At 41.6% G+C, this 14736-nt stretch overlaps 2 protein-coding genes across 3 annotated transcripts; both read right to left on the bottom strand.

Moving 5' to 3' along the window:
* Positions 1 to 133: 133 nt before the first annotated feature.
* Positions 134 to 2960, bottom strand: LOC122130854 (calcium-activated potassium channel subunit alpha-1-like; the record flags this gene model as incomplete). The annotated part of the gene is made up of 9 exons (XM_042705669.1): positions 2518 to 2960; positions 2014 to 2089; positions 1521 to 1691; positions 1320 to 1408; positions 1054 to 1164; positions 773 to 878; positions 565 to 647; positions 397 to 466; positions 134 to 292 (listed from the first exon to the last, which is right to left on the bottom strand). Coding segments are annotated over exons 1-9 (969 nt in total), but the record flags the coding sequence as incomplete, so codon positions are not given.
* A 3134-nt stretch (positions 2961 to 6094) lies between these two features.
* On the bottom strand, positions 6095 to 12852 carry LOC122130853 (nucleolysin TIA-1-like). 2 transcript variants are annotated; one of them, XM_042705667.1, is made up of 11 exons: positions 12674 to 12852; positions 11921 to 12017; positions 11707 to 11826; positions 10212 to 10266; positions 9986 to 10073; positions 9825 to 9900; positions 9508 to 9616; positions 9182 to 9277; positions 9007 to 9091; positions 8237 to 8369; positions 6095 to 8057 (listed from the first exon to the last, which is right to left on the bottom strand). In XM_042705667.1, exons 1-11 carry the CDS (start codon positions 12700 to 12702, stop codon positions 7902 to 7904), a joined length of 1044 nt encoding a protein of 347 aa, XP_042561601.1. In that variant the 5' UTR covers positions 12703 to 12852; the 3' UTR covers positions 6095 to 7901. The 2 variants fall into 2 exon arrangements, with proteins under 2 accessions (XP_042561601.1, XP_042561602.1); XM_042705668.1 differs by having other exon boundaries at positions 11707 to 11805; positions 12674 to 12851.
* Between the last annotated feature and the right edge of the window lie 1884 nt (positions 12853 to 14736).

Here is a 14736-nt window from a genome sequence, read left to right as displayed (position 1 = left end):
TTTCTACCTGTGATTGTGTATGGGTGAATTTCATTGGCATCCTAGAGATTTACGATCGTTCTGCCTACAAGTAGCCGAGACATGCCCACCCTATCCAGAGCAGTGTTCATTACCCAGGCCTATGCATACTTACCTCCAACGGGCCACCCTGCATGCTGAAGAGGTTGGCCAGGAGAGTGGAGAGCCCCGGCACAAGGCAGCTCTGAGCCATGAAGCCCAGCTTGAGCTCGGCTAGACAGATGACACCATCGCCCCTGCTCCACTCCCAGTTGGACACGTTCTGCAGGTAAGCCTGGTGAGGTGATGGTGGCACAGTGAGTGTGGTGTGGAGATGTGTGGTGTTGCTTAGACTCGTGTGGTGGGTACTGTGCTCTTAGTTTGTGTGCTGATCCGAACCTTGCTGTAGTGTTTCAGCATCTGGACAATGACTCTGGTGTTGGGGTAGAACTGCTTGATTGCGATCACCCTGATGTCCAAATTGTATATAGATGTAATGACACATCAACTTACAGAAGACACTAAATAAATAATATGCTAGGGAATGAGAGAGGGAGAATATTTTACCTTATGAGATTAGTGACATCCTCATTGTGGTGGTCTGTGGCATATCTGTCACAGAGAATCAAGCAAGCATTCGCTTTATCCATCTGAAGAAGAAAATAAATGGAAGTAGGCGAATGGAAATGCGGACGGCTCTATGTATGCATATATGTATGTATATTCACACTTTGTGACTGTCTGTGTGTGTGTGCATGTATGCAGGCCACATTACCATCACTCTATCCTGGTCTTTCCGTTTTAACACAGAGCCTTGGTAGAAAATTACATGCATGAACCACCTACTGAAGAAAGCTTCCAATTCCTGGTCAGGACAAAAACTGCAAAAAAAAATAGAGTGTGTTAAAAAGAACATGGAAATTCTATGTAGCTGAATTACCTATCGGCTATCAGGTCTCGAGTGCCTCAAAGGACTTTGAGACGTGATTCATCGTTAATGGCGTATGTAACAACATGAATAAATTAAATAGTATCGGAAGTCTGTTTAATACTCACTTTCCCAAGAAAAGCACCCGGATATTAACCTCTCCCCTGTCCTCGTGGAAAAACTCCCTCATGAATGCTGAAACACTGGCCAGAGTGATGTGTCCACACACCACTACATGTCTAAACAAACCACACAGTTATGCTGAGCATCACTATAAAATAACGCATTCAATCCATCTATCTATCTATCTACCTATCTATCTGTCTTATTTGAATCTGGGATTTGTGCGTTGGTACACTGTATAGGGTGTAAATGGTAATGTAGCAAGCCGTACAATTTTCCTTCATCTTTGTATTGCCCACTGAATCTCTCCCTGTTTATAATGATCTCGACAACCTCTGGGACATAGGTAGCAAACATGCCCTATGGAGAACGAAAGGTTAGTGACACTTGAGACGTACAAAAATATATACCAGAGTGGGGTAAGGTAAGCCGAAGGAAGATGGTGATGTTAGCATGTGTGTTTATTTTTTACCAGGCCAATGGCGATGAAACCTGTGATATACAGGCGGCCCAGTGTTGTGCTCATGAACACATCACCATAACCCACTGTTGACATGGTGACCACAAGGAAGTAGATGCAATCAAAGAAGCTGAGATGTCCCTTGTGATGGGAATCAAGCCAGGGGTCACCTGAGCTCTCAAGCTGTCATGAGACATGAAAAGGAAAGACCGCTATCAAGGATTATATGCTAACTGGCAGGTGTCACGTCTATACGTTGTCTAATTTCAATATCAACCATGCATGCCCCCATTGTACAGGATAGAATGTACTTAGGGGTGACATTAACTCCTACAGTGCATCCTTTGACTGTCCAATACAATGACACTAGCCTACATGCATATATTAATCGCATGTGTGGGCCTGAAGAGTTTAAATATTAAACAGATATACTGAATGTGCTAGCTTACACAACTGCAAGCAGCTGACTATGCTAATTGTGTAGTGCTATTGCTTGATGACATACCAGATGGATAAAACCGGCAGAGGTGAGAAGAGTTGCTACCAGAATGGCAACTAGACGGGATAACTTCAGAGATGTACTGTTAAAGAAATGAGAAAGAAGGGGTTGCAGATTTGTGAGATTATTAATCCAGTTCTAGATGAATTAAATTCAATTTCATTTTTATAGTGCCAAAATCATAAAATGTAAAAAGCCCAGGGCCTGAACCCCCTTAGAGCAAGCAAGGGTGGCAGGATACACAACAGTGCACAACCGGCTGGCGACAGCCACAAAATATGCCGCATGCTGTACCCCAGATCCATAAAGACCCTCCTTCACAGTACAACATGCACTGTCTGTATCCCATTTGTATTGATATTGGGAATTGTATGTGTTTACTTGTGATGAGTAATGCTTAGTTATGTGGCTTGGTGCATGGGGATTTTTAGTTATACAAGCATAGTAAGGTTGGCAGGATACATTAAAAGTACAGCAGTTCAGTTATCCCAGGCTTGTGCTCACACATACTTGCCGTTGAGTATGCCAAGTATCTGTAGAATCTGCGGTAACTCTAAGGCATACAATGCCCTGATGAATCTCAATCCTGCAGAAGTCATAGGATAGAACAGCATGCAAAACCACAGGAGCAGTGAAAAACTTGAAAAATGACCACAAGCTAGAAAAGCTAAACACGCTAACTGACAGGTGAACAACCTCGGTGGATAGAAAGGCTCAGTTGGCCATGCACTAATATAGAAAGCACTATTTTGAGACTATTAGCTGTTTATTTACTGCATGATTTATGGACTTTTTTTCCATGTGTAGCCGGTGGGACCAATGGGTGTAGCGAACTTTTATTTTGATTCACCTCTGTCACCTTTCTCCTGTGTGTACGTCACTAGTAGGGGCTTGGGCTGGGTTCCAATTAGTTTAGTGCCAACAGGCATAGATATATACACCTTGGGTCCTTATGCCGGTAGCCGTCCATTGCTGATTGTGGAGTGAAGCCGCGTTCTGGAGCGTTGTCTTCAGCGACACGCGTGTTATAGAGCGGATGCCAACAGGAACGAGTTGAGCGTCTTCCCCATATATATAAAGGCTAGATGTCTCGTCCAACGGAGTCGAACGTCCGCACATGGCGGCCATCTTGCCCCAGGCAGCTCGCTCACCCATAACATTGTGTTGGTAGTGGTATGTACTTTTTAAATAACCATAACTTGCTCAATTTTCAACGGATTTACAAATGGTTTGGTTTCTTACCAACGTTATTAACGTGGTTATAATTCGTGATGCTTTTTGGATATTTTTAAGAAAATAACATAATTATTCATAAGTATGCAGTGTCATAACTACATCTCTGACGTTTATAACAAACCAACCCGTTTAAAAATCGGTTGAAAATTGAGCAAGTTATGGTTATTTAAAAAGTGCATACCACTACCAACACAATGTGATGGGTGAGCGAGCTGCCTGGGGCAAGATGGCCGCCATGTGCGGACGTTCGACTCCGTTGGCTGGCAACGCGGACGAGACATCTAGCCTTTATATATATCTATGGTCTTCCCTACCAACTGCACTCCATATCCCGTTTACATGCATCGCAACGTGTTAAGTAGCAGTCAGTGTATCAGTGCGTGTGTTTGTGTCCGACCGTAGTGCGGTGGTTATTGTAGTTGCTGGCAGCGTAGAGATACCAGGTGCATGACGTTCTCGGGTGCAGCTGTTTAGACAGCGAAGAAGCTATTGAAGCACACAGCTATACAGCATTGTTAGCTGCTGTTCTCTTCCAGTTTGTTATAGGTCCGGGTGCTGCTTTTAGAATATATGTATCTCTGTTTTCCCCTCTAGCCTGGGGGCCTAGGTGTGTATATGTGGTTAAGAGGATATTGTGAGCCACAGGTTAGAGGGTTTATTTTTGTTTGTTTGTTTCATTAATTTGTTATCTGTTTCCCCTGTGTCATCTCCCCTGCCGCAATAGCCTGGGTATCGTTTGGGGCCCTAGCCTAGATTACAGGTTGGCCAGTTTTTCCTCTAAGATAGTTTCTCACCTTTGATAAGATGTGCAGTGAAGTGTGAACCCCTTTTTCTTAATGTGCCCAAGTGGTGCGCTTGAGGTGGTGTGGCCAATGAGCTAGTAGTGTGTGCTCTCCTTCACGTGTGGTATTGGAGGCAGGCCCCTGTTAGTCTGTGTGTCAGTGGCTCCGGATTCTTACCCAACGGCTGGAGCATTCCCCTGAAGTCCATTTAATGTATTTATGTATTTATTTATTGACAACCAAAGTGACACCTTGTTTTAACGAGAAACGATAATAAACCTAATCTTTTATATCTTTCCAAAGAACCTGTGTTGGACCATTATTGGGACGGAGTTCCCCTTGCTCTCTATTATAGCTCAAGGGGTGGCGTAGTCTGGTGAGAGGCTGGCCAAGGCTACACATGTATCATTTTAAAGCTCATCAGTTCAGCCACAAATTGACTAGATAAACACATTACCCTGCAACTACATTACATTGTTCACATCAGTTACGACCAGGTGTTCTGAGACCACCTCACCTAGCCATGCTCGCCGTGTGAAGAGCGTGATGAAAAGGTGCGGGATGGTGAAGAAATCTATTAGTGACTTCATTTCCACCCAAACCTGTAGCTGATCCTGAGCTGCAAGAAACTGGTAATAATGTACCATGTTCACTGGTGAATGATCAACGTCCCAACAAACAAAATAGCTCGATAAACTGTGGCCTTATTTTTCAAGTGCACAATGAGGGAGGGGGCAGTAGAGGCCTCACTCACCCTGAGTCCAAAATGAAGCAGATGGACAATGTTGAAGGCCAGGTCTATGAAAAATGAAATGCCATGCTCCTCTATGCAATACTCTACAGGTCTAGGGAAGGAGATGGGATCCCAGGGGAAAGACATTAGCCATCCTATCCATTTCAAAATAACTCAGTTGATGGCAAAATCATACCTACTGTGCTGTTTGGAGTAAATACATCAGGAATGATCCAGTGTTGAAGCAGAAGAAAATTACCATCTTGACGCCAAAAGAAGACAGGCAGAGAACAAAATACTTCAAAATAAAAATAAACGCTTTTTTTGATAGCATGACTTTCGAATAGAGTGATTACAGATCATTACAGTGTAGGATGGTGTTTGAGGTTGACTGGAAAAGAAAACAATTATCAGTTCAAGCCATGACTCACCAGGATTTGTCCCGAGACCTGCTGAGCAGAATTAATCCTCACAACCCATTCATTCAGAGCAGACCTCGGGCGGAAGTGGATCGTCAAAGCCTATTACGGACACCAAAATCCAGCATAATTTATAATATCTATGCAAATAGTCCGACTAACTGAAGTCAGATGTAGGGCTCTTAAGTGTATGTGCTTTTAGTGGTGGTGGGGGGGTCAGTAGACAATACCCATACACATTAAGCACACAGGTATGTAAAAACCCACTATCTTGCACTTACTTTTGGCTGACGTTTACACCTCCATCCAGGCCGCACAGTGCCAACACTGTTGAGGCCCCAGCTGCAGCTCCTGATGAGCAGAAGGACCATCAGCCCTCCCAGGAAGACAGACAGAGAGGAGCACAGATGGACCCACCACACCCGGTGGCCACGGTAGACACAGTAGGGGAGGAGCAGATGTGGCTCGGGTTTTCTAAAGGCCTTCATAATGTCAACAAGGGAGGCTCTAAGCAGACACACCACAAGGGTAAGGCTAGTTGGTGGTGTGCAGGTATTCCTCTTCTGCCTAGCTGGCTACATCGGATAATACAGATTTTTTAACCAGGTCAATGTATACCATGATCAAATTAACCCATCCACTGAGACTGGACCAGGTAGAACAGGAATAGAATTAAGTGCATACTGTGACATCATATAATGTGACATTCTATTTTTATTACATGCTGAAAGACTGCAGGTTCCATGTGGTCATGGTGACCAACACTGAAAAACTTGCAAGCTATTGCAATTGTTAACACCGAGATGACAAATCACTAGCAACAGTATCATAGAAGGCCATTGCTGATGCTTCTATAGAGGTTAGCAAATCATTTCTGTGAAAGAGGTCAACCTGACAGCAAATCAAACTTCAACAAGTTTTTTTTTTTTTTGTCCATGCATCAGCATTTTAATCAGACAAAGCAAGAAAGTATTGATCAAAGTAGCATAGATATCTCAAAAACCAGGAATGAAACACCCCTTAAAAAAAGATTTTGTTCTGTAGGTGTCCTCAGGCACTGCCTTGACATTAAGATGAACCTAAGTGAACTACTACTAAAGTAAGGCAACAAAATTAATCATGTCGTCCTTTGCTGTATTTACAAATTAAGGGGAAATTTCCATTACGCTATTTTACAAAAAACAAAAAAAAAGTCAGAATGAAAGACAGGATATCATTTAAAGAATTAGAATTTTCTTCATGCAAGGAATATATCAAAAATTTTACTCCTTGGAACTTTCATGTTGATGAGTAAGTACAAATTCTTTCTAACTTCCTGTGGGAATACCAGTATAATACCTTGAGGAAAGATTGGAGAAGAGAAGTTCATCGGTGAACATTGCCATGTGTAAATTTTTTTGTTTGTTTTAGTCAATGTAGCTGGAGGGAGAACAATTTCCTAAATGCTAAAAGCTCTGAAATGGTTTAGTTTGTTTATTATTTACAGGACAACGGTAAATTTATCGGGGACCTCCTAATCCTGTAAAACACAGGTTTATTACAACTAAATGTGTACTGTGATGCACGTAAAACATTAGTACCAGCATCTTCAATGCTTCAACAGTTATAAATAATTTAGCTACTGTGGCCATAGATGTCTTTGGTCTACTAATGTTACAGTGCAAAACAAACAGGAGAAATGTAAAATAGTTTTGCTAAAATTGCATATCTGAACTCTACGGATCAATACGGATTAGATGGTAGATAAAATGATGTTCTCAACAGAACCGTGAAGGGACTGAATGGAAAAAAAGCACAGTATCAATCTTTCACATACATGAATTTACTAATATGTCTCCAATGCAGTACAACCTGATTTTTAGCATCTTTCATAATGTCATACACAAGTTTTCATACACAACAAATGTTTCTTTATGAAAACAAAAAAGGCATGTTTCCTGTTTGTTTGTTGATTTGTTTGTTTTAAAAACGTAACCCATGAACAAAACAAAACAATACAGACCAGGGGAAAAGCCAATCCTCAATTGCGTCCTGAAAGATCACCCCCACCCCCATGATATCTGAAGAAAATACACTGGTTTAACATACCGAGGGTGCTCGTTATCTTTCAGTAAGGGGGAAAGTCATACAAATAAATTATGGGACCATATTCTGACCATTCACTTCCTCTCTCAATGTTATGAATAAGCATAGGAAGAATGCAAAATGACTTAAAAAAAATGTGACATGCCTCTGCAAACAGAGAAGCGTATGGTGCCCACACCAATCCGCCATGTCAGGAGGCTGGGCCGACAGAGGAAATCAATCCACGAGTCCTAATCACTTCTGGATCAGAACTGGGAGTTTTATCTAATTGGCGGCTCATTAGAGATGTTACCATCATTGAGCCAAAAGAAAAATACACAGTAATAACAAAAAGAAAGAAAAAAAAGACAAAAAATAAGTAACGAGTCCGTTTAAAAAAAAGCAGCAGTGTTCCATTTACACAGCATTTTAAAGTAAAGGAAAAAAAAGACAGACATGTAGGGATCAATCTCCTTTCGTGAGAAAAAAAAGGTAAATGTTAAGTATATTGTGTTTGGTGGACAAATTCAGGCCTCTGCCGGTTGTGTATTTTACAGCAGGGCTTGGGGTTGTGGTCCGGCGGGTGGTTTTGGCTGGAACCCTGGTGAAGGGGGGGGGGGTGCGGGGCCTTACCACCCCACCCCACCATTATCCTCCATCCTACTTATAACCCTGCTGATTCCAGGCTGCCTGGCCGTACACGCCGTAGGAGGGCACCTGCCATCCATTGGGCACATACTGGCCAATCTGCTGGGTGTTGCTGTACCACTGACCCCACTGGCCATAGGGCTGGGCAGTGTAGCCTACCTTGTTTTGCTGATGATGGAGGGAGATAAAAGAAACAAGTCAACGCATATTGCATACAAAAAACGACAACATTGTACAACTGAAATGATTAATAGTTATTTAATCCAAATGAATTGAAGTCATCAATCAAGATCAATGACTAAATACTGTAGACTCAGCATGGGCATGTGAGAATGAGAGAGATGTACCTGAGGCATCTGCTGCATGGGGCTCATTGTGTCCGGTGTCTCTTTGCCCCAGTAGCACTTGACTGTGTGTCCCTCTACGGATGAACCGTTCACAGAGACGATGGCGTGGGCTGCCTCTTCGTGGGTGCTGAACCTGCGGCCAGACAAGCTAATGAGATCTCTGTCTGCAACGCCTTAGTTTACACAAAATGGTAGTGTGGAAACCCATCATGAATCTCAATGCATGCTTGAACATATCCGGCCTCCCTCAGTGAAAGAGATAGGTCACTCAAGAACTTAAAGCTATGCTGAAATTAGCAGGGAACTGAAAAGCAGGCAGCTAATTGATGAAATTAATGAAAAGCAGATAGCTGCCAAAATACCATTAACGTACTTCGTGCAACTCCATCACCACTGAAATAAATCAAGTCTTTTCTTTTGTCTCCCTTTTACCAGCTGTGTGAAATCAATGACAAAACATGGCTACCAACTAAGCTTCTTATTAAAATAACGTTCCCCTGCTCCTCACAGTATTTGTATTAAGTGTAATTTTGATTAACAGCCTGGCAGGTAGCCATATTGGAATCCTTTTATCACCGATTTCACACAGTTGGGAAGGAAGAAACGAGATGAAACAATAGTTCAATCATCTGAGGACCAGTTTTTATTTATTTATTTATTTATTTTTAAGACAGGTTTCATAACAGTTGTAGATACTGGTCAGAGAGGGTTATGGTTTGCTGTAAAAAGAAAAAAAGCACTGTGTCACACTGAATGACCATGCGACCTACCTTATAAAAGAGTAGCCTTTCTCAGGGAATACCCTAACCTCCATGATGTGGCCAAATGGTGAGAATGTCTGCCTCATCACATGCTCTGAAATAAGACAAAATGGAGTCATACAGTGTTTTCCCTTCATAAAAATATACAATGGATACCTATGACAAAGTAACCCAGCAGACTGACCTGAGAGACCAGTGACCACCCCACCGCAATACACAGTGCAGTTGCTAGGACTGGACTGGTTCAGCACGTCATCAAAGGACAGGTGCTTTGCATTAGCTACAAAAACAAAGAGGATACATGTTACGTATTGCTTCATGCATCATAGCATTTATTGTTTAAAACATAAAATGAATTGCACAGCAGAAGCAAAGCTAGGTATTACAAAGGCCGCATAATCCATTGCACAACTTAACATAGAGATAACTCGATATTCAGGAGTTTCTCAAGTCATGTATGCAAGAAAGTCTCTCAAGAACGTGTTCCATACAGAGACTTATTATACTTACTCTCAGAGGTGGCTTTAGGAGCTGGAGGCTTCCGCGTGGCCCAGTTTGTACGAATCTGTCGACCCCCAAGCCACTGGCCTCCCATCTGCTGAATGGCGTTCTCGGCATCCTAAACACCAGCCCAGAGAATGACGGAGAACATCAAGCACTTACTCAGACTTTTCAACCACATACACAAGTACTGTATAAACAAAAGGAAAAGTTCAACAGGCAAACTCTCAAAAAGTAGGACTGCAGCTCTGGCGTAGGTTGCAATAAAACAAATGGTCAAAACACACACGAACACCCATCAAACCAAACTTATAACTTCAACTTACCCATTTGTTGAAGAATGAAACAAAGCCATAGCCTTTGGACTTTCCCGTGGCCAGGTCTTTCACCACACGAGCATCACTGCAAGGGCAAGAGGCAAAGTTATTTCTGTAGAAATGCAAATGATAACAAATTCATCTCACGGTGCATCTTTTCAGAAACTTACGATATTTTTCCAAATGGTGCGAAGGCAGCTCTGACGTCATCTGTGGTAATTTCAGGGCTCAGGTCACCGACAAAGACATGGAAATGATCTGTGAACGGAGATGGAGAATTTCAACTGCAATGCAAAGCAATACCAGCTTATTCGAACAAGTGCAGCCTCGTTCAGCTCATTTCAAATGCACTTGAACTGATGAAAAGAATAAAAGGGTAACGGAAGGGTCTCTTACTGCTCGTGTCTTTCTTCTGGCTGCTCGGCATTGAGGCCCAATTGACTTTCATTTCCTGAGAGGAGAGAGACAGAGAGAAAGAAACAACATCATGACGCATGACCCCTTTTGAAACTCTGCATAAACCACCATAGCACTTTCTGTGATGTTAAGCGGCATGAGCTAATTGAATTGAACCACTGAATCACTTAATGCAATGTGGGACGGAAAAAAAAAAACACCTGATCACTCCAAAAACAAAAAACAAAAAAAACTGAGGTCTTGGAGGAAAAAAATGTATCTATGGAGTAGAAGGTCTAAAGTGACTTACAACAGAGTGATTTTTATCAACTTGTATAACTCCTCAATTGGGCCTTCAATACCTGTTGAGGATAAAATATTTGCACTGAATATATTTTTACCATGGTTGTCACTATTCTGAAGCAGCAGGTGTGCGAGTTTAGTGCAAAGATGATTTAGGACAAAGACAGGGCAAAAAAAGAAACGAAGGAAATACTCTCACATATAAGAGTGCACACAGGAACTCTGTGCTGCCGACTCAATCAGGTCAGACGTTGTAAGAAGCCTGAACAACTCAGAAATCAAGAGTCCACAGGTAAACATGCCTGGCTGGAGCACATTTCACAAAGCTGAACACCACACAAAACAGAGGACTTCCAGGAAAACGAATGCACTACTGGACCAGGACCATTGATGTGAAATTGGACAAATTCACATTCATGCTGAGGTCTATGGAATCCAGAAAAATATTCTTTGTGCCGAATAAAGGTAATATATCAATACATTTACTCCACTTGTTTCTTGTGCTAAACAATATGGTGTCTACTACGCTGCTTAATGGACACCACAATCATCCAAACCTGCACTGAACTCCACCAAGAGCACCAGCTATAGCAAACAGGCTTCCCAAAAAAAATAACAAAAAATATCAAACAAAAACCATGCTCATCCCAAACACAAAACAATACAATTAAATCTAAACGGCATATAATTGCCAAATACAAACAGAAAGATCTTGGGACAAGGCGGATGAACAACACAACCTGAAGGGATTGGCATTTTACTTTATTCAGAAATTGAGAGGCCATATTTATGCTTATTACATAGCTAAACGGGAAAAAAGAGCGAAACAAGTCCATGGAATCTGACTACAAGAATGTGTGAAAACTCATAGGTGAAATTTTCCTTGCAGATGAGCCACTTTCTTCAGAAACTACAACTGATAATGTCAACATCTAACCTACTCACTAAAGCATTAAAACAAAAGGCATGCATGTTGTATGCACAAGATGTTCTGAAAAACCAAAACAAGTCCTTGTGAGACCGTCGCTGCGATTTAAAGCTAGGACAGAAGAGGCTACTTACCTGTTCGGGTTCGTTTGTGCGCAAATATTTCAAATGACTGTACGTTGTCTAGTACACGAAAAAAATACATGTTGTCCACTATTTTTGCCCAGAAGGCTTTAGAATGAAATCCTAGAAAACAACAACTTACCTTGCCCAATATTTTACGCCCGTTCATAGCAGACAGGGCGGCAGCAGCGTGATTGTGTTCGTAGAATTCCACAAAGCAGTAAGGATCATTACCTGCAGACTTGAAGGAGACAACGACATCCTGTCAATGTGGCAAGCATAACAGACACTTGGTTAACTGTTCCGTTGAAATGCTTATTACTACATGTTGTGGTAGCCAACTGCTTAATACTTACATCGGCGATCATTTTACAGCTCTTGCAGGGGCCAATCTGGGCGAACACCTGCATGATGAGGGCCTCCGTCACGTCTCGGGAAAGATTCCCCACGTACCTTAGCATTCGAGAGAAAGGATTTCAGCGATAGCGAGAACTCACCGCACCAAGCTAGCCATGCTAACCTAGCTATGTATCAAAAACCAAGGCCACGTCACGAATGGCTTCGGCAATCAACACGCAATATTCCAACGAAAAATCGTTTCTTACCAGTTAGCATTTCATAATTAGTCTACTTCAGTGCTGTTAACAAGACATTTTTTTTTCCAAAACTACAGAACAGGACTAAATGCATTAGAGAGACCTGATTAACAGTTTCCTAATGGCTTATTCTTAGCGGGTAAATAACCTTAATGAATTTACTGCATGCCCATCTGAGCCAGCTAACGTTAGGCAGTTATTAGCTACAAGTTGCCACGCATGAGCGGGGCATGATTAACTTAGGTGGTAGCTTTATGTATCTACTGAATTCTTGTTGAAAAACGCACACTACTTTCATTGTTAGCCATCTTCTTTAGAGGCTAACTGCTAGTTATCATCAAATATTGGTTGTATTTCACTAACCGCGGATAGCACACCTATGCTAGTAAGCTAGCGCTAGCTAAGGAACTTCCTTCCTTATTGCTTATTTGCTAGCGTTAGCGTGCACGCAAACTTAGCCCAGGAAAAAAAAACGGCTAGCCGGCTAAATAGCAAGGTTTGTAGTTAACTTACAGGGTCTTCGGTTGTTCGTCACCCATCATCTTTGCGTTCCCCGATAGGAGGTGAAATATCCCAAGACAGATTTATCGTATGTTGCGAAGAATCAAGATACTTTCGAATTCCGAAATCCTGTCGTAATCCACCCAGTAGGGCTTCAGCTTCAACTAGCCGAAGGAAATGTGTCTTTCAAACATAAATACTGCCACCTGGTGATTCGGAGGAGACACACTGCCATGACAAATCCATAGGGAAAGTCTCACTTCATACACCCAATTTATTGTTCGAGGCTTTATGAGTTCATGTCATGTTTGTAATATGCCACTGTCAGAGGTTTTCCACCAAAACACTGTCGAAAAAATGTAAATATAAAATTTAAAACATTGGATGAGTAGGTCTATTGATGGTGAAACTTTGAACACTTCCAATGCGAGACCACTAAAAATATATACCTATTGTGGATTGTCAAGTGGCATGTATTCATATCCAACTACATTTAATAAAGTCAGTGTAAAAGATTCCCATAGACACTGGATATGATGCACATTCTTTTATTATAAAATCATCAAATAGATAACATAGATCCAGACAAAAACATTTTTTTTTATTTGTCAAACATCTCATCAGACATTAAGTGCTTATGATGCCCCCATTAATTGGTTATTTGTCAGATAAACAATCAAAACTTTCATTAGAAGGGCAATATATTGGTGGAACGAACTGCCTACCAGAGCAGGGGCATCCCTCTCTACCTCCAAGAGGCTTTTGAAGACCCAACTCTTCAGAGAGCACCTCCCTTGACTAGGGCTTAATTTGCACTTCAGCAGTTACGTTCCTGCACTTCTTTTTCCTTTCTAGGTCGTTTTTCTATTTCTAATGTAAAGTAGTATTTATTGTTACACCAGGTTTTTTATTGCTCTTAGCTTGACTGCTCTCTCCCTTGTACGTCGCTTTGGACAAAAGCTCTGCTAAATGACTAAATGTAAATGCAATTTGTCTTGTCTTCAAAGGCTGCAATGTCTCCTCAATGCTCCTTGCTCCGTTCTCTCACCACACGTAGCGGTTGGTATATCTACGATGTCCATTCTCCAACACAACACACTCAGCATACAAGTTACATTTTAGTTATAGTCAAGAGAATACACAACTTAACATAATTGGTGTGTCTGTGGTCTGGTTCACGGTGTAAGTTGGGGGCATGATAGGCATGGGGGGGGGTCTACCTATAGGAAAAGGTGTGAATGTCAGCAGACAGGGAGGGTCTTGCTGACCATTTGTGTGTTAATGAAGTTGGCAAAAATGTATTATTCTTGTGGGGGAGAAATTCATATGAGTTGAAAGTATATAAAAAGCACCCAAATCTAACACTACTATTCATATGGACCTTTTGTCATTTGTAAAAGTAATCAGTGAAACAGTATCCTGAAGAACAAAAGTAGGCCACATTCAATGTTCTCTCAATGAGCTACGATTAGCTATAGAACTCTAAAACAGACTTTTGTCATTCATGTAAACAGATCTGGGTAGTAAAATAATAACCCAGACTAAATTTATAACCACACATATAATTTCATTTCATTGTCATTGCTATTGTCATACACATCATTCTGTCAGTGGGGAAATACTGTACACTGCCTTTTAAAAAAAACCAACATCTCAATCAGACATAAGGTGCTTAGGAGGCCCCCATTCATTGGTTATTATCAAATATACCACACACGATGCCTCAGGAAAACTGGCAGGATCCTAAAGGACTGCTATCATCCAGCCTTCAGACTTTTCACCCCGCTGCCTTCTGGAAGGCGGTACCGTAGTATCCGGTCTCGCACACACAGACTGGAGAACAGTTTCTTCCCGAGAGCCATCAGGCTGCTAAATGGACATTGACACACTATCGACACTTTTGCACTTGTCACTTACATACACTGTCACTTTCAAATCACTGCTTGTACTTACACTTACATACTGTCTCTTACACGACAATACATATTTATCAGAATTATTGCACTACCTGCTACTCCCATTTGTCTGTAGTTTAGTTTATTATATGTTACTATATGTGTATTATATGTTATATG

This window comes from Clupea harengus, unplaced genomic scaffold, assembly GCF_900700415.2.
Source record: "Clupea harengus unplaced genomic scaffold, Ch_v2.0.2, whole genome shotgun sequence".
Taxonomy (NCBI): domain Eukaryota; kingdom Metazoa; phylum Chordata; class Actinopteri; order Clupeiformes; family Clupeidae; genus Clupea; species Clupea harengus.
This window is presented reverse-complemented; position numbering and strand designations above follow the sequence as displayed.